The 19,809-nt window shown below is 37.0% G+C and overlaps 1 protein-coding gene across 1 annotated transcript in view; it reads right to left on the minus strand.

Moving 5' to 3' along the window:
* LOC121379951 overlaps positions 1-10,043 on the minus strand; it is a 67,058-nt gene extending 57,015 nt beyond the window's left edge. Inside the window, exon 1 of the mRNA XM_041508645.1 lies at positions 9,649-10,043. Coding sequence (XP_041364579.1) covers positions 9,649-9,967 — 319 coding nt within the window. The 5' untranslated portion in view covers positions 9,968-10,043. The remainder of the gene's footprint in view (positions 1-9,648) is intronic.
* Between the last annotated feature and the right edge of the window lie 9,766 nt (positions 10,044-19,809).

Here is a 19,809-nt window from a genome sequence, read left to right on the forward strand (position 1 = left end):
CACTGTGAAAAGAGAGAGTACGGAAACATGCGTCATGACAGACAGACAGCGAGTAATAGAAAGAAACCAAGAGGTTGTATATGACCTTGGCATATTTATACAAGATTTACATGATGAAAGTGAAAGTGAAAGTTTGTTTTGTGTAACGACACCACTAGAGAACATTCATTTGTTAATCATCAGCTATTGGATGTCAAACATTTGGTAAATTGTTTACATTATATAGCTTCAGAAAGGAAACCCGCTACATTGTTCAATACGTAGTAAGGGATCTTTTATATGCACCATCCCGTAGACAGGATAGCACATACCACGGCCTTTGATATACCAGTCGTGGCGCACTGGCTGGAGGGAGAAATAACCCAATGGGCCCACCGACGGGGATCGATCGATTTGCGTGATGAAGTCCATCTGACAACAAACACTCATGCTGAAATGACCGTATAGGACTAGTGTTTCTATAGGACTAGAAATCCTGTCTTACTTGAGAGTCCTTCTGGTGTGCGCAGGCTAATATATAATATCTGTGTTGCGTTTGGCCTTCAAAATATAAATTAAAAACAAAACACTGGACACCATATAACCAAACGCACAATACAATATATTTTGTAATGCAAGAATGGGCTTGCTTTTTGAAGTCAACACGATAATCAATCATGTATAGGACGCTTACAATAACATATAAAAGAGCGGTTATCTAGGGAAACGGCCGCCATTGGAACCGGTGTCACATATAATTTGCACTCCCCTGAATTTGCACTCCCCAGTCAACATTATACGTAAAATATGCACTCCCCAGTGCTTATTATACATGCAATATACACTCCCCCAGTCTATATTATATGTATAATATGCACTCCCTCTGAATAATATGCACTCCCCCATTAGACGTAGGCTATAATAATGTTTAAGCACTGACATAATTATATTTTTTTAAACTGTTTTTGATGTTTGTATGGCCAGTGCACTTTGTAAAAGTTGGTATAAATCTCAGTGGCGAATCTAAACGACGGTGTTGGGTATATGAATCAGGGGCGGACCCAAAGAGGCCAAAACGTCCCTGGATCCGCCCTTGCAAATTTGCAGAATAAAAATAATAACTCATCATGTGTGGTTAAAAATGGAAAATTATTATCCCTAACAGAACAGAAGAATGATGATCAAATAAAGGTAACTTAATTTTGGTGCATGTTAGTAACATATGTGGATATCAGCGTGTGGAGCAATAATATACAAATACCACGATACTAACTATGTACATGTATACAAGTTACAGTTATAACGTATACCTTCGTGATTATCTCGAAGCACAAGCGGCGTAACATAGCCCAGTGGTAAGGCGCTCGCCTGATGCGCGGTCGATCTAGGATTATTATACATATACCCTACCCTCAACATTCATTATTATACATATAACCTACCCTCAACATTCATTATTATACACATAATCTGTGCTCTCCGTTCATTATTATACATATAATCTGCGCTCTCTGTTCATTATTATACATATAATCTGCGCTCTCCGTTCATTATTATACATATAATCTGCGCTCTCCGTTCATTATTATACCTATACATACTGTACGCTTCCCATTCATTACTATACATATAATCTGCACTCCACATTCATTATTACACATATAATCTGCATTCCTCATTCATTATTATACTTATAATCAGAACCCCACATTCTTTGTTATACACATAATTTGCACTCCCAGTTTATTACTATTCATATAATCTAGACAACACATTCCGTTTTATATACATGTATATAGTAATGAATGTGCAGTGTAGATAATATAATCATAATTATTGTGGAATGCAGAGTGTAGGTTATATGTATAATAAAGAAAAGTGTGTAAATCATGTGGAGTGTATATTATATGTATTGTTATGAATGTGGCGTGTATGAATATGGTGTGTACATTATAATTATGTACATGTATACTAATGAATGTGGAGTGCATATTATAATAACGAATAGTAATGAATGTGGAGTAGCAAGGGATCGTTTATATTTCCCATTCCATTGACATTGATATACCTGTCGTGGTGTACTTACTGGAGCAAGAAATAGCCCTATGGGCCCACCGATCGGGTTCGATCCTAGACCGACCGCGCATCAAGCGAGTGCTTTACCACTTGGCTACTTCCCTCCCCAAATCGTCATGTAAGTCAAACTCGATCTGTAATGGTATATGATAAAGTTCTATACAAAATTTTAGCTCAATATCTTGAGGCATTGCAAAACCAAAGTCCGGAAAACGAATTTTCGTATCTCCTAAATTCCTAAATTCAAGGGTCATATATCTGTCAAAAATAGGTAAATTTTCATGAAAATCAAACTTGATCTGTAATGGTACACTGTAAACTATATGCAAAATTTCGTTTCAATATCTTGAGGCATTGGGGGGAAAACAAATTTCCGTATTCCCAAAGTTCAAGGGCCATAATTCGGTCAAAATGGTATATCGTCATCAAAGTCAAACTTGATCTGTAATGGTATATGATAAAGTTATATACAAATTTTCAGCTCAACATCTCAAAAAACACATCCCGAAAACTAGATGTGGGACAGACGGACAGACAGAAGGACGGAGATGAAACCTATAGTCCACTTCGGCTGGACCGATATGGGACTAATCATGAATGTGGATTGAATAGCACTTAAATTATTATCAACCCAATTTTTTGTAAGAGACGATTAATATATTCAGTATTCAAATATAGTAGTGGAGAGTGCATATTATATGTATAATTATAACTAGGGGATTGCGTATTATACGTATAATAGTAATTGGGTGAGTGCAAATTATACGTATAATAATGACTGGGGAGTGCATATTCTTGGGGAGTGCAAATTAAATGCTACACCGGTATGACATATTGAGAGTATGTACTATCTATGTTTTCAAGGAGCGGGACGTAGCTCAATGGTACAGCCTTCGCCTGATGCGCGATCGATCTAGGATCAATTCCCGTCGGTGGGCTCATTGGGCTATTTCTCGTTCCAGCCAGTACTATCCTGTCTGTGGGATGGTGCATATAAAAAAATCCCTTCCTGCTAATCGAAAAGAGTAGCCCATGAAGTGACGACAGCTAGTTTCCTCTGTCAATATCTGTGTGGTCCTTAACCATATGTCCGACGCCATATAACCGTAAATAAAATGTGTTGAGTGCGTCGTCAACTAAAACATTTCCTTCCTTCTATGTTGTCAGTCATGTCTAGTACGTGTATGCCAAGTCACGTGTTTTTACCAAACTGTGTCCAGATCTCGGTCTATAGCTTAACTGAGCCTCAATGGTCCACGTAACAGAATAAACACAAACTAGGAAAAATAATGATAAATGTATTAATAGCGAATACTATATGAGTGGCCGTTAGATATCAGTTATCTTATAACGAGCGAAAGCGAGTTGGATACGTCTTTAAACAACGACTCGTAAGATAAATGGTATCAAACGGACACAAATGTATTTTATTTTTTTACAAATCCTCAATAAACCAGGTTTAAAATAAATTTTAAAATTTGATTCTAACTTAAACCTATTTACGTCCTTAGCGCGTGTAGTTAACTTACGCGTCACAGACAAATCAATTTGAGGTTAACATATACGTCACGGAAAGAAAGAAAGAAATGTTTTATTTAACGACGCACTCAACACATTTTATTTACGGTTATATGGCGTCAGACATATGGTTAAGGACCACACAGATTTTGAGAGGAAACCCGCTGTCGCCACTACATGGGCTACTCTTCCGATTAGCAGCAAGGGATCTTTTATTTGCACTTCCCACAGGCAGGATAGCACAAACCATGGCCTTTGTTGAACCAGTTATGGATCACTGGTCGGTGCAAGTGGTTTACACCTACCCATTGAGCCTTGCGGAGCACTCACTCAGGGTTTGGAGTCAGTATCTGGATTAAAAATCCCATGCCTCGACTGGGATCCGAACCCAGTACCTACCAGCCTGTAGACCGATGGCCTACCACGACGCCACCGAGGCCGGTCTATACGTCACGTAGCTATCGATTTCAATCGTTCTTTTTTTCATTGGATGGTATAGCAGTGACGACTTGATCATCATTATCATCAATTAGGAGCAGCCACTCATATGTCTTTACATTGTTATCACCTGTATGTGTGTTATTAGTATGTGTTATAAAAAATAACCAATGATGATCTCACCAACGGGTGTGGTAAAAAAAAAAAAAAGGTTTTTTTGTTGTTGTTTTCCATACTCTAGTTTCTGGTGTCGGCGACTTTGAATTCATAGGCTCTGACGCCATATAACCGTAAATAAAATGTGTTGAGTGCGTCGTTAAATAAAACATTTCTTTCTTTCTTTCTTGAATTCATACGCGTGTTGACCACTCTGTGACAGAAATTCAGACTTGGCATAACTTATATGATATATCCACCTTCATTAGGGTTTTCCTTCCAGGTGCAGTGCTAAGTCATTAAAGTATGTGTATAATATTTCGTAACAACATTAACCTGTAGCTATACGACAGAAACGTACAATTGGCATATTTTGACGATATTAGGAAATATGTGATAACATATGATGTCATCATCTACGTGGCATGCCTCCTTTCAGAAAGTCTAGTACACCCTCGATGGGTTTGTTTTTTCCACTTCACATAGTCTAGACCAATAATTTGAAGAGTAATCCTCTGTATATGTGTATGCACATAGAACCCTTCTCAGCTAATCATATTAATATGTCTTTTTCTGCCATTCTTGCACCTGTCTGCAGGAAAAGGAAATAAGCTGTTCAGTTCCCCTGTGTCACCATAGAGCTTGGTGTGTATGCAGTCTCGATGGGCCACTTAGATTGACTGATGGGGTTTCTATACATGGTACTTTTATTTAGAGTGAGAGATACAGAGAGAGAGACACACACACTCAAATACATACAGAGAGAGAGACAGACAGAGAGATACAGAGACAGACAGACAGAGAGATACAGACACAGACAGACAGAGAGAGAGACACACACACAGATACAGAGAGATATATACACAGATATATATATATATATATATATATATATATATATATATATATATATATATATATACAAAGAGACAGAGAGATATACAGAGAGAGAGAGAGAGAGAGAGAGAGAGAGAGAGAGAGAGAGAGAGAGAGACACACACAGAGAGAGAGAGAGAGAGAGAGAGAGAGAGAGAGAGAGAGAGAGAGAGAGAGAGAGTGAGTGAGTGAGTGAGTGAGTGAGTTGGCGCAGTAGCCATGGGATCGTTAAAACTCACTCTGGATGGGACCCGGCACCTGTCAGTCGTATGATTGTAATAAAGATAGATGCTATTCTGTTCTCTAATTGTGTCAACCACTGCTGGAAATATATATACTATTTTGAGAACAATCCAGATTTCGTTTTATCTTCTTAACAGTAGGACGCTCTTGACAAATTACCGAATCCAAATCCAATTGTGGCACTAAGTAAATCAAACAAGTGATAAAGTTAATTTTCTGTTGATATTATAGTTCCACAAGTATTGATCTATCTCTTAACGCATCCACATAGCACGTTCGCAGAGCTGGGAGCATAAACCTACGAGGCAGGGGGCTGCGGGGGGGGGGGGGGGGGTCAACTGATCCCCTTATTCTGGAGCAAAACCTTAAATTCGGGCAAACATTATATAGATATTCAGGCAAAATGTGCTAACCATGCGACTTTTTAACCATGTATTTCCATCATTCTACACACAAAATTAGTTGTAATCAATGTAAAATTGCGTATCGATGCGTTTGCAACCCTATATACGGTAGCTGTTTGGTAACAATGCTAATATGAATAAACGTTGTTATCCAGATTCGAGCATTTACTTTTAATTCGGGCAATAGCCAGCCTGCCCCACCCACTACAAAAATTGGAGTCGGTACGCTTATGGCTGGGAGTGTAACTTAGTGGTAGAATACCCATCTGAGGAATGACAGGTGGTAGGCTCAAGCCCCTGGGTATACCCGCTTGGCTATTTTCCGTTCTGACCAATGTGTTAAGATTATTATGTCAAAGGCTAAGGTATGTACTACAGAGAAGTGCACAGACACGACTAGAGGCGGGATGTAGCACAGTGGTAAAGCGCTCCCCTGATGAATGGTCGGTTTGGGATCGATCCCCGTCGGTGGGCCCATTGGGTTATTTCTCGTTCCAGCCAGTATACCACAACTGGTATATCATGTGGTATGCGCTATCCTGTATGTTGGATGGTGCATATAAAATATCCCTTCCTACTAATGGAAAATTGTAGCGGGTTTTCTCTCTAAGACTATATACGTCAAAATTACCAAATGTCTGACATCCAATAGCCGATGATTAATCAACATGCCCTAGCGGTGACGTTTTAACAAAACAAACAAACTTTATAAACAACGATAAATAGTCTATGTAAGTACAGTCTCTGTCTCTGTCTCTGTCTCTGTATGTCTCTCTCTCTCTCTCTCTCTCTCTCTCTCTCTCTCTCTCTCTCTCTCTCTCTCTCTCTCTCTCTCTCTCTCTCTCTCTCTGTGTGTGTGTGTGTGCGTGTGTGTGTCTGTATGTCTGTCTCTCTATATCGGTCTCTCTGCCTCTCTCTCTGCCTGTCTGTCTGTTCTCTCTCTGTCTCTCTCTCTCTCTCTCTCTCTCTCTCTCTCTCTCTCTCTCTCTCTCTCTCTCTCTCTCTCTCTCGCTCTCTCTCTCTCTCTGCTATATTATATATATATATATATATATATATATATATATATATATATATATATATATATATATATATATATATATATAATATATAGGATAGACGAGAGAGAGAGAGAGAGAGAGAGAGAGAGAGAGAGAGAGAGAGAGAGAGAGAGAGAGAGATATATATATATCACTCTCTTCATGGCGAATATTAAAAAAATCCTTCCCTTCCCCTCCCCTATTGATCTACTTAGATGATGGGGGGGGGGGGGGTTGGGAGGGGCCTTCAATATCTACATCCTGTAACTTCTAGAGCTCTACCCCTGAGCAGATTCTCGCCGCTCGTAACTGAATGGACATCAGTATTAATTAAAGTCGCCAGTTCCTGCTAGAGGCTGTGTACCGTGTTCAAACACCGTTTCTCATTAGTAGATGCCAGTTAATCACCGCTGGGCCCGGCTGTGCATTACTCTAATACTAGCAGTATTTGGATCGTCGATCGTCCACCGCCTGGGAACACCGAGTGCTGAACATTATCATCAGTGCTCCACGACTGGTATATCAAAGACCGTAATAACCACTGTGACTAACTAGTAACCCACTGTCCTAGACAGACAGCCCACATAGCTGAAGTGCGTGCCCAAGATAGCATTAATTTGACATAAGCATGAAAAGCGAATTAATAAGAGGCTTTTCTGTCGTATTTGTCTTTGTTTATAAATTCGCATGTCATGTCATATTAATTAGTTTTACGTAATGGGTATTGGATGTTGAACAAAAACAACTTCTATTTCCATTACCACCGTCACAGCCATTATTTCGTTTAACTCATAATACAACACTGAAATGTGAAACAAATCATGTATTTCTTTTTGTAAAAGTATTTTAGTTTTAGCATCTCTTTGTGATCTAAAACCAAACCGCGTATAGCTATTATAGTCTGCGAACTGTGTTTTCACTAATAAGACACACAAGAATACTACAATCAGTTTTGCTTTTAAAAGCATCTAAATTCTGAACGAAAAAACCTAAATAATGGTTAAAACCGTATCTCTGCACAATGCAAAACCGAATGGGCATTTGGTAAAATCTCTGTCTAGAGCCTCGTCTGTAGGAGGAAGACAACCACTTTCGATGAGATCGTTTACAGGACAGTACGTCCTGCACTGTCCGAAGAGGATTGCCACTCCTAGATTACTAAATCAAAACTAGCGCAAGGAAGAATCTATAAAGCTTGGTCTTCATAACTAAGTTTTACATGTAAATGTGCAAACACTATACTGAATAGATCGCGAGCGCTAGCGAGTACTCGGACTCCTGAGAACGCTCTGGATTGAATGTTAACTCCTGAGATGCGATGAATTGCAAGACCATTCGTTTTTTCCTAAACAGTACCGCACGATTGGTGTGTTTGTGTGTGTGCGTGCGTGCGTGCGTGCATGTGTGTGTGTGTGTGTCTCTCTCTCTCTCTCTCTCTCTCTCTCTCTCTCTATATATATATATATATATATATATATATATATATATATATATATATACCATGCCTTTTGATATACCAATCATATATAATATATATATATATATATATATATATATATATATATATATATATATATATATATATATATATATCGTATATATTGTATATATAATAATAACTGTTGGTGAATTAGCACTTGAAGTAGTCTATGTGGTTGCAGCGAGCTTCATATTTCTCTATATCTTTAAGTGTTAGACGCAACCAAATAGCTGGACTTTACAGTTGTGCTGAGGTGGCGTTAAACCAAATGCATCTTTTCTTTATTCCTGAACACATTATTGCATGCAAATGTATGGAAGATGTAATTATTTTATAGCAGTACCTAAAACCCCTCAATAAAAACAGAAACGGGATACTCTATTGGTTTTTCAGGTCCCAGTTTACCCTTGCCCTTCTTTAGTTAATGCCATGTATGTTCAGTGTTATGTAAAAAAAATAAAAAATTATGTAACGACAGTTGGTTGGCATGGCAACCACTGCTCGCAGATTCGACCATTAAGACGGAAAATTGCAAATGCTTGTACAACATTCGGTTTATAAATTTGAACATAACGAACAGTAATTTAATGTCGTTTACATACAATGAAGCTTTACTGAAGTGAACCAATAACGAGAAGTTAAGAGCTCGTAAAGATAAAACAGGAAAGGTAAAAATTGTCTGGAGCCGTGCTATACATATATAAATAATTTGTTTTATTTTTGAAACAGGCATATATCGTTATTAAATCTTAGTCTAATCACAATCGATCTACATCATGTACATGATTGATCATCGAAGTGTTTCGAATACCCAGTGTTCAACGAACAGATATAATAAACTGATTTTTAATTTTTATTGAAAGTGATGTTCTATCTTGGTCGACTGGGTGATTCTGGGGAAGATAAACGGCCTAATGTATAACGCATCTTAATGTACTCTGGAATACTGTGGGTGCCCTTGGAATACTGTGGGTGCCCTATTTTAAGATGTAAACAAACCAATCTAGAAAACAAACCTGCATCCACATTTGCATATGTTTTCATATGTGTGTGTGTGGAGTTCGTACGCATTGTATCCTTTCATTCATTCGTTCGTTAATCCATTCATTCGTTCATTCATTCGTCCGTTAATTCATTTCATTCATTTGCTCGTTTTTCATTTATTCGTTCGTTCGCTCGCTCGTTCATTTATTCGTTCGCTCGGTCATTCATTCCTTTGTTCATTCCTTCATTCATTCAATCAATCAATCATTCGCTCCTTTTTTCATTCACTTATTCATTCATTCGTTCCTTATTTTTTTCATTCATGTTATTTCCATCCATCTATCCACACATCAATATAGTGGTGTTGTCAAACAAAAACCAAACTTTAACTTTATCCTCACATCCATCCATCCATCCATCCATCCATCCATCCATCCACCCGCTCCCCACTCACCTTTACTAGAAATGGCCTTAGGGCTAGATGATACGGTCATGAGTTGTCTGATGCCCTCCGGTACGACGCTGAGCGGCACGCTCTCCACCTGTATGCTCTTGACCCTGCCCACGGACTCCATCCAGCGGAACACCTGCAGGTTCGTGTTGTTCAGCGTGAAGAACTGGCCGTCCTTCTCGGTCACCTGCAGCTTGGGCACTCCCCCGTTCTCCAGCAGCCTCTTGGACAGTTCGTCCATCTTGGAGTCCGTGTTCGCATCCTGAAGAATCTTAGTTTCTTCTGTGTTGGTGAAGTGGATGGAAGACGGCTGAAGGAACATTTTTGTAATCCGGTTTATTTTCTCTCACTATTATTTTCTCACGAGCAGGCGTTTGTAGATAGTGCGTGGGCAGGCGTTAAAATGTAGAAAATTAGACGTCTGTTGTAGAAGACTAAAAAGTTCCTGAACAGGCGTTAAAATGTGAAAAATCAGATGTCTGTAGTAGAAGACTAAAGGTTCCTGAATATGCGTTGAAATGAAGCGTATAATTCGTGAGCAGGAGTACAAATGTGGAAAATTAAACGCCGGTAGTAGAAGCCTATATTTGCAGTACAGGCGTTGAATGGGTAAATTAGAAGCATGTACGACACTCCTATAGTTCCCGATCAGGCGTTAAACTGTGGCAATTTGACGCCTCTACTAGACGCCTATAGTCTTGAACAGACGTTAAATGTTGATAATAACAGACGTCTATAACTCCTCAACAAACGCAAAAATATTGAAATCCACACGTTACAGATCCAGAACAAGCGTTTTAAACGTTGAATAGTATGACGTTAGTCGTTCATTAACAAGTATTAAACAAGTTTTCAACTAAACGCCAACGCCTTGAAGATCTCCCGCCAATATTTGGCAAGCAGATGTCAACACGTTGAAAAGCAGACCCCAATTATGATTACCTATCCAACATCATCAAAGCATTACGGAGCAGACGACACGCTCTGATCTAACGCCTCACTGCGACCTCATGGACAGGGCCCGCCAAGTATAGTTTGAAAGTCAGATATTAAACTAATAATCCATAACTTGTTTATTTATCAGAACGTCTGGCGGCTAACTTTGCCCTCCAGTGGAAGAGGTCCGCTGGACGCAGGAGCAGCAGCTGATTGAAAAACTACTTTGAGGAAATATACGCAGGCGTCACTCTCCGTGCCTCGCGCCCAGCGCATATAAGGAAGCCACCACAATCAATAACAAGCTGATGAAAATGATTGTAATTTTAGACCTTGTCAGTTCCTGTGTACAGCGAATATTTCTGAGAGTCTGTCGGGGAAACCATGTCTCCTAAGATGTAAAAAAGACCCCAAAAAAGAGGAAAAAGAAAGAAAGGCAAGAAAAAAGAACTCCAATTAACTTGTACAGCTGGTGATAAAAAGTCTCGATAACATGATTCCTCTGGAAAACTCTTGTATTTTGTTATCGACAGTCGACAAAACTCGTAACCATTAAAAATCGCACGATAAGTTTGTAATAAAATGCAGCAGGTTGCTCTCAAGGATATTGTTCATCAACGTGTAATCTTCCGAGTGGTCGACTAGAGTGATGACTTGGAAATGAACTTCAGGGGCTGGGTATTCGAACCGTCTTACCATTCGTTCACTGAAAGCGGTGACCGAAGCCGACGATCCGTTGCACTGCTATCGATTTGTAACACTCGCGAGTCCTGGATACCAAACGGCAGAGATTTTCTCACCTATTAATTCAAGGTACTAGCCTGAAATGACCCTACGTGATTGATATTTTAGGTATTTATTTTCGTGCTTATAGACAGCTAAAGTTGAAGCACGCTGACATGGGCTTGCTGGAGCGAACCCAGGAATTGGTAACGGGAGGGTCACGAACTTCTAAAAAGGGGCAAAGGCTAAATGCAAATGAGCCAAGGATGGCTGGAAAAAAAGTAATAGAAACAAGCCACAATTCAGTATAGGAAAACAAATCACAGGAAAAAAAGTCACAATTTTTATATTACAAAATGTATGGGTTTGCAGAGTATTGAATGTGGCTAAATTAAAAAACAAATGGTATCATAGTATGCAGGGGGGACTTGTTAAACTTATTGATTAGGGTGGGTTTGTAGAGTGGCTTTTTGGCCCGGTGCTCAGCTCAGGTTGCGCCGTGTTCCACCAATGTTCGCTCCTGTCCTGTGGAACGTTCATGACGTCACCATGAACAATAATCCTCGTACGAACAACTTGTGTTTAGGTTGGAACATGTTCTTCAACCTTGTGGGCTACTACCACCCCTCAGCCTGGCGGGTTATTGAATGGTTTCAACGTGAGCAGGCGACAGTGAGCACCATCATCCAGCAGGATGCGGTTGGCAACCCACCTCGACGACCGGTTCATCGACGCTATGTGCAGCTGCAAGCGCACTTCGCAACCTGTGTGTCGATCGTCTTGAGGACCGCAAGACTGGCATAATTTCTCCGTTGCATCGGGTGGAATATCCACTTAAACCACCAACGTTGCATGGACGTAGATGGGGGGGAGGGGGGGGGGGGTTCGATGGGTTCGACCGACCCCCCCCCCCCCCCCCCCGAAATCGCTTTTTTATAATTGTAATTTAATATATCTGACATTGATATCTGACATTATTATATTTACTCAACATAGAAATATATGCCCAATATCTCTGCAATCTATTTTGGAACCCCCCTTTTCAAAATCCTATGTACGCCCATGCGTTGAAACAAAGAACATTGATAAAAACCCTCAGTGACAAAATGTGTTTGATCCGTCTTTCATTGCCCAATATATTTTTTATTAAAAGTTGTGAATTTTTTTCCTGTGACGTTTTTTCCTGTCTTTTATGACTTTTTTTACCTGTGAATTTTTTACCTAGATTCGAGCCAAGCTCCCAAAGGTAGCAAAATCTGTAGGGGAGTTTGGGGTCATGTTCACCGGGCAGTTTTTAAATAGAGATGTTCAGAGATGCGTTTTGGTGGCTATTTAATGTTGTATATTGTGTATGATGAATTTTCTTTTTTAAAGTGGTCAAAATCTTTAAAAGGGCACTTTAAATGGTATAGGGGATAAAATGACCCTTATTAACCAATGGCATGCAGCTCAGCCATATATACTCTTCAAAACAAGTAGGGCAACCTGAAATATTAATGTTAATATCAACTATTAGACCGAACATACGTTTTGACCACAGACTTCCTAGTAAAGAACGTTCAGGTCTATTTATCAACACTCCGAAACACATTCCATAGTTTGCACATGCATCACGCAGTTGCCCCGTACACGTGATTGGGGTGTCATTCTTGATTTTGACATTAATCACTGTGGAACATTATTTCTGTTAATCTTTTTCATTTTGTTGATCATACAGTTGTTATTGTTTTGTTTTTAGTCATTTTTATTGTTTGAATTTGCGATTTACTGATAAAAAAAGGCAACTTTCAAATTTCACTTCTGACTCCAATCGTCCTTCAAGATCTTTGGTGGTCATAAAACCTACTGTAATACTGAACTACCGGTTGTAATGTGTGCCCAATTAATTCACTGTTATCATATAACCATTCCCTACAGCTAATATATCTTACAATTTTGGCAATTGTAAATTCTTACTATTGTTCCCTTACTTTTTTTAAGAGTATATATTGTGTCAAAAGGGAAAAGATGAAATGGTATATAACCATATATTTAAAGGGACTGTCCTGAGTTTGCGATAACAGAGCCTTGTTGGCGACTACTATTTCATACTAAATACATTTTCTTGTTTAGAATACCAGTGTCTGTATATCGAATGTATTTGCGGTCGTATACTAATATTGTTTTTTTTTATTTGAATATTTTATTTTCATTTTTGGTCACATTTTCACACAGTATATATATATATTTTTATACATACATACACAGATCAAAATTAATATACTATGGAATAAAACAACAAACCTCTTGCCAACACGTCATTGAACCTCACTAAGTACTAAACACTCAAAAAGTTTTATACATGTATATATGGTAATAAATACTTAAGATACTGTCAGTGTTGGATGACCTAGAGATATTTATTAACAACTTATGGTATACACTCCATCTTTTAATAAATTCATTATATTTGATTTTATTGTAATACATTTTTTTCCCTAATATATAATAAGAATGTATATGAATTTTTAATATTTTAATATCTAGTGATTTCTTCAGAAATGTTGAACTATATATAAATTGCTTTGTCAAAAGAGCAATAATGTCAATTATGATAATGTTCTTTGAGTGGCCAAGAAGAAAACTGGTACGAGAGAAGATAACTATAATGTCTGCAGCTTCTTTTATCCATTGCTCGACTTGTTCAATTAAATTTTGGACGTGTACACAATCAAACAATAATGCGTATACGTTTCAATAGACGCATTACAGAAGCTACAATTTGGGCTGTTTATCACTCTAATATTATAGAGAAACTTGTTTGTAGGGAGAATTCTTTGGATTATTCTATATTGGAACCATCTTAATTTGGTATCCTTAGATATACTGAACACATTGCTGTTGATACTTTTCCACCAATTGTATTCTTGTTCAAAATTTAATTCTATTTCCCATTTAGATATATTTTTTGGTGGAGAAAAAGACGACTTTATATAGGTGTTATATATATATGTTTTGACCCCTGTTCGTTTTGTATTATGGTATTTATATAATTTGGCCAAAATAGAAAGTCAGCTGAAAGTGGTTTGGTGGATAAAAATGGCCATGTATGTAATATTGCAGTCTTTAGCCCTTCAAATGTAGTAAATGGTGGATGACAGCCATAAAATTCACAAAATCCATCATATTTAAATAAGTTGCCATCTGGGTCATACATATCATGTACGTTTGTTATACCTATTATATTCCAATTCTGGTAATAAACACTTTTGTTACCAATTGTAATTAGGGAGTTGAACCACAGTGGTTCAGAACTTACTTCATTTTCGTTAAGTTCCACTTTCTTTTTGAATAATGCTAGTATATTGAATACCTGTTTCCAGAACATATTTGTAATTTTTTTCCCACACAGTTTATGGTAATCATCTCCTATATTAGTAAATAAAATATTTTTGTTTGGGAGGTGACATCTAAGAATATGATACCATAATGAATCGTGTCCATTTATTCCTCTTCTAATCCATGTTAATTTTAAGGAATTCATAAAATATTCTAAGTTTACCATTTTTAAACCAGCATTTTCTATATCCTGCATTAGCGAATTCCGAGAAATTCTATCTATGGAACTCTTCCAAATATATGAATAAAAGATCTTGCTGATTGTTTTTATTATACCATTATCTGGAGTGGGGATACTGAGAATAAGGTGAACAAGTTTAGATAGAGCCAAGGATTTGACAACGGTAATTCTACCCAGCATAGTAAGATGACGTTTAGACCAGGTATTCAATAACTTTGAAATCTCTTCAATTTTGTCAGTATAATTTAATTGTACAATTTGATTTAACTGGACACTAAATTTAATTCCCAAGAAGGTAAAATTCTTTTGTGACCATTTTAAGATTTTATCTTTACATAGATTATGAGTATTATTTGAATTTGATCCGATCCAAATAGCAATAGTTTTTTCAATATTTGGTTTCAATCCTGAGAATTTAGAAAATTGATCTATTAAATTTAATGTGTTCCTTAGTGAAGCTTCTGTCCCATCAAGTGTTATAGCTGTATCGTCTGCATACTGCATTATTTTATATTCTCTTTTTTCTATTACTATTCCTTTAATTGACTCCTCCTTTCTAAACAAATGCCCCATGATCTCAGCGCACAATATAAAAAGATATGGTGCTATTGGGTCCCCCTGTCTACATCCCCTCCCTAATGGAATTTTTTTAGTAAAAACACCATTTTGAATTACAGTTAACATACAGTCCTTATTTAATATATTGACCCATTTTTTAATGTCCTCGCAATAGTTAAAAAAAATTAAGGTTTTCTTAATAAATCCCCATGATACTGAATCAAAAGCTTTCTCAAAATCTACTAACAAAAGGAGTGCCGGAATATTATTTTCACTAGTGTAATGCATCAGGTCATATAATAATCTGGTATTTTCGGCTATACACCTGCCTGCTAGGAAACCCTTTTGATTTTCATGAATTAATTTATCTATAGATTGTTTTATTCTATTGGCTATACAGCCAGAAATGATTTTATAAGTAGTATTTAGTAAAGATATTGGTCTCCAGTTTTTTAGAACATCACGGGGTTTGTTTCCTTTTGGCAACAGAGTAATAATGCCTTGTTTTTGAGTTATTGAGAGCTCGCCAATTTCAAACGAATAGTTAATGCTTCGAAGTTAATATTTTCCAACGTCCTGCCAAAAGAATTTTTTAAAATTCGACTGTGAACCCATCTGGCCCCGGCGTTTTATTATTTTTCATATTTTTTAATACATACAATGCCTCACTTGCTGTTATTTGACCTACATATTCGCTAACATTTTCAACTTTGGGAATATTTGTATCTCTAAAAACCTCATCTAAATCAATATCTATTAGATATTCTTCCTGTGACATATATAGTTTCGAGTAGTACGATCCGGCTTCTTCCAATATTTGCTTTTGTTCAATAATAATGTTACTATCCTCTCAAACAAGTTGGGTTATAGTTTTATTTACATAGTTTCTTTTTTCTAGATTTAAAAAATATTTCGATGGCTTTTCTCCGTCTTCTATCCACTTAGCTCGGCTTCTCAAAATTAAACCCTTCATATAATCTTTTCTATCTAATTCCTCCTGTTTTTTCTTTTCTTCCAACCATTCAACAAATATCTTTGATTCAGGATTTTTATCCACTAACTCAGTTAAAAAAATAATTCGATTTTCCAGTTGTTTTCTTTTTAATTCCTTTTCCTTTTAAAGAGCTGCACTAAAACTGATTGACATGCCCCTTATTTTTGTAAGGAGGATTTCCAAAACATAGATGGTCACTTATCATAAAGGATATAAGATGTGGGTCTGCAGACAACAGGTCATTTCTATCATAGGGAAGTAAAGCATACTTCTCTATTACTGTATAAATAACCGATTTCACGCGTTCGACATACCGAGTATTATTTAATAGGGAGTTGTTAAATTTCCAAAAACCTTTGCCTTTAGTAAATTCAGAAAGTTTTATAAAGATCTCTATGGCATTATGGTTTGTTTTATACCCTGGAACAATACTAGTTTTTAAGATACAAGATAATAATTCTTCTGTTATCAGGAAAAAATCCAGCCTTGCTTTTTTTAATGGTGATTTCCTTGACCATGTGTATCGTCTACTTTCTGGGTTATTTATTGTCCATGGATCACATAAATTAAATTTATTCATAATTTTTAGTATCTCATTACGGGCATGAGGGTTATTTCTGTGTTTATAGTTATAAGTATCCAACTCTTTGTCAAGTACAAGATTGAAATCCCCACAGACAATATTAAATTCATTATCAAATTCTTCAATAGATTCAGAAACAGTTTTATAGAAATCAGGAGTGTCTTTGTTTGGGCCATATATATTTACAATAGTTATTCTGTAGACTGCTCGTTTCTATTTCAATAACTAGTAAATTGCCCTTATCGTCACATTTTGTTCTACCCAATTTATATTCAAAGTTAGACTTAAAAAGAATTGCTACTCCCCTGGAGCTGCTATTAAACGAATTAGTAAGGCATTCATAACCCCATTGTGCTCTGATATATACTTTTTGACTGTTTTCGAAATGTGTATCTTGTAAACAAAAAATGGAACAGTCAAATTTTCTAAGATAATTAAAAACATCTCTGCGTGTATCCAGGTCACCAAGTCCCTGACAGTTCATTGAAAGAATTTTAAGAGCCATGGCTAACTTTATCTAGAGACATGGATACAGAGTCTTTACCTGAATATAGGCTATACTTGTAAAAGTGAGGTAGTGTTTCAGTGAACAGTGTATGTATGACAATTTTGATTTTGAAGTCACATGAGATCTCAGACGTGTTGGCATGAAATACTACTATGTGTACATAAATAAAATATTCGTTTATGTGAAAATGGGGAAACCTAATGTTTGTAGCACCCAGTTTCAACTTTAATTCGTGATATATATTTTTTCGTACGTACGAAATTATTGAGAGGTAAAATCCGGTTTTGGCTACTACAGGCATTAGGACAACAACAAACACCTTGTAAATACAGACACTGATATTTTAAATAAGAAAATGTATTTAATTTGTATATTACGTCATCGAAAAGGCTTTATTGGTCGGAAACCTTTTACAATGGTTGTAAACTCAGAACTGTCCCTTTAATGCTAAAACTTATAAAAATAAATAAATAAATAAAAACACATAATATTAAGTTTTAAATCTGTACCAACGCCCATAAATATGTGTTGTTGTTTGGGAGTTGTTTGGGTTTTTTGGTTTTTTGTTGTTGTTGTTGTTTTTTTGTGGGAGGGTGGTTACAAAACATTTTCATTTAAATGAAAACGTTTCTTAACAAATTAGCATTAAATTGTATTAGATTGAAAAAATAATAATACAGGGGTGAAGACAAAATACTGGAACAGCCAAGGTAAGCAGTTTCAACTGGGTCCTAATTCGTTAATCTCTCGCAACCTTGCCATCTTACAATGCAAAACGTTTGTTTTGTTTAACGATACCACTAGAGCACATCGATTAATTAATCATCGGCTATTGGATGTCAAACATTTGGTAATTCTGACTCGTAGTCATCAGAGGAAACCCGCTACATTGTTTGTAATGCAGCAAGGGATCTTTTATATGCACTTTCCCACAGACAGGAAGACACATACCACGGCATTTGTCCAGTTGTGGTGCACTGGTTCGAACGAGAAAAAAACCGACTGAGCTAAATCCCGCCCCTCTTACAATGCAATGCAAAAAGTCCTGGGACCTAATTCACTAAACTCTCGCAACTTTGCGATATCGCAGTGCAATGCTAAAAGACTTGCAAAGAGGATGCTTTGTTGTTTAGCAGAGCCTAAGAGAACTTTGTGAATTAGGCCCCTGATCAATTCTTTAGAGCCCAAGAAAGATTTTTCTGTTAAATAGTCCCAATAAAATATTAGTTTTCTTTGCATGCGATTGAACACAAACTCAAACCCTGGCAGTTCGATAAGCTGTGTTCACACTTACTCTTTAAACTAGTTTAACCAAACTGGTACAACTCAACCAGCTTAAATGTAAGTGTGAGCGCGATCTGTTCACTATACCTGTATCAGCTAAAGCGGTCTAGCTAAAACACTAAGAGAGTCCAAGCAACCACCATTGTTATTCCATGTAGGATGGTGTGCTGCATCATATTCCAGTGGAGGTCAGCTTTGAAAAGTAAGTGTGTGTGTGTGTGTGTGTGTGTGTGTGTGTGTGTGTGTGTGTGTGTGTGACACCAGAGGTCATTAAAGGAGGTCATAAAGAATAAGCAGTGGTTGCCTCTCTCTCTCTCTCTCTCTCTCTCTCTCTCTCTCTCTCTCTCTCTCTCTCTCTCTCTCTCTCTCTCTCTCTCTCTCTCTCTCTGGTAAAACGATATCCTACATTGTTTATTTGAAACCACTTGTTTTATTAAAAAACGGAGAAATTTGACGTTAAAGTTGAGATTTTGTATTGAATACTACATGCAAATCAAAATTTTAAAGCAATAGTGTGGCTAATTCAAAGTGGTATTTGTGTTTAAAAGTAATCCCATATAATCTATGAAAATAATATTTATGAAGAAAATGAAAATATATGCTTGAAATTTGTACCCCCTTCACCTTTAATGACCTCTTGTGACAAGATAGACAGAGGAAATGGGAAGAAGACGGAAATAGAAAGCGGGATGACAGAAAAAAAGAGTAAGTTGATTTTCTAATGAACCATTAATAATACTCGGTTTTGAATGCCAGCGAAAACTAGCGTCAAATATCTAATGATTAGGCAAACATTTTAAAATGTATTAATTACCACTCCGCTAGCAGTCGATCGTTGAACTCACATGGTGTATCAACGTACACCGGATATTTCGATTGGCGAAGCAACTGATAATCAGGGCTACGGTAACCAGCGACTTCTTTTTTAGACTTTTCTTCTTTAATTTAAAACGCCTGAAATATCAATATACATGTGTATAACCTTTACTTGTAAGATTAAGACGATCGATACTTTGGTG

This window comes from Gigantopelta aegis, chromosome 8 (genome assembly GCF_016097555.1).
Source record: "Gigantopelta aegis isolate Gae_Host chromosome 8, Gae_host_genome, whole genome shotgun sequence".
Taxonomy (NCBI): Eukaryota; Metazoa; Mollusca; class Gastropoda; order Neomphalida; family Peltospiridae; genus Gigantopelta; species Gigantopelta aegis.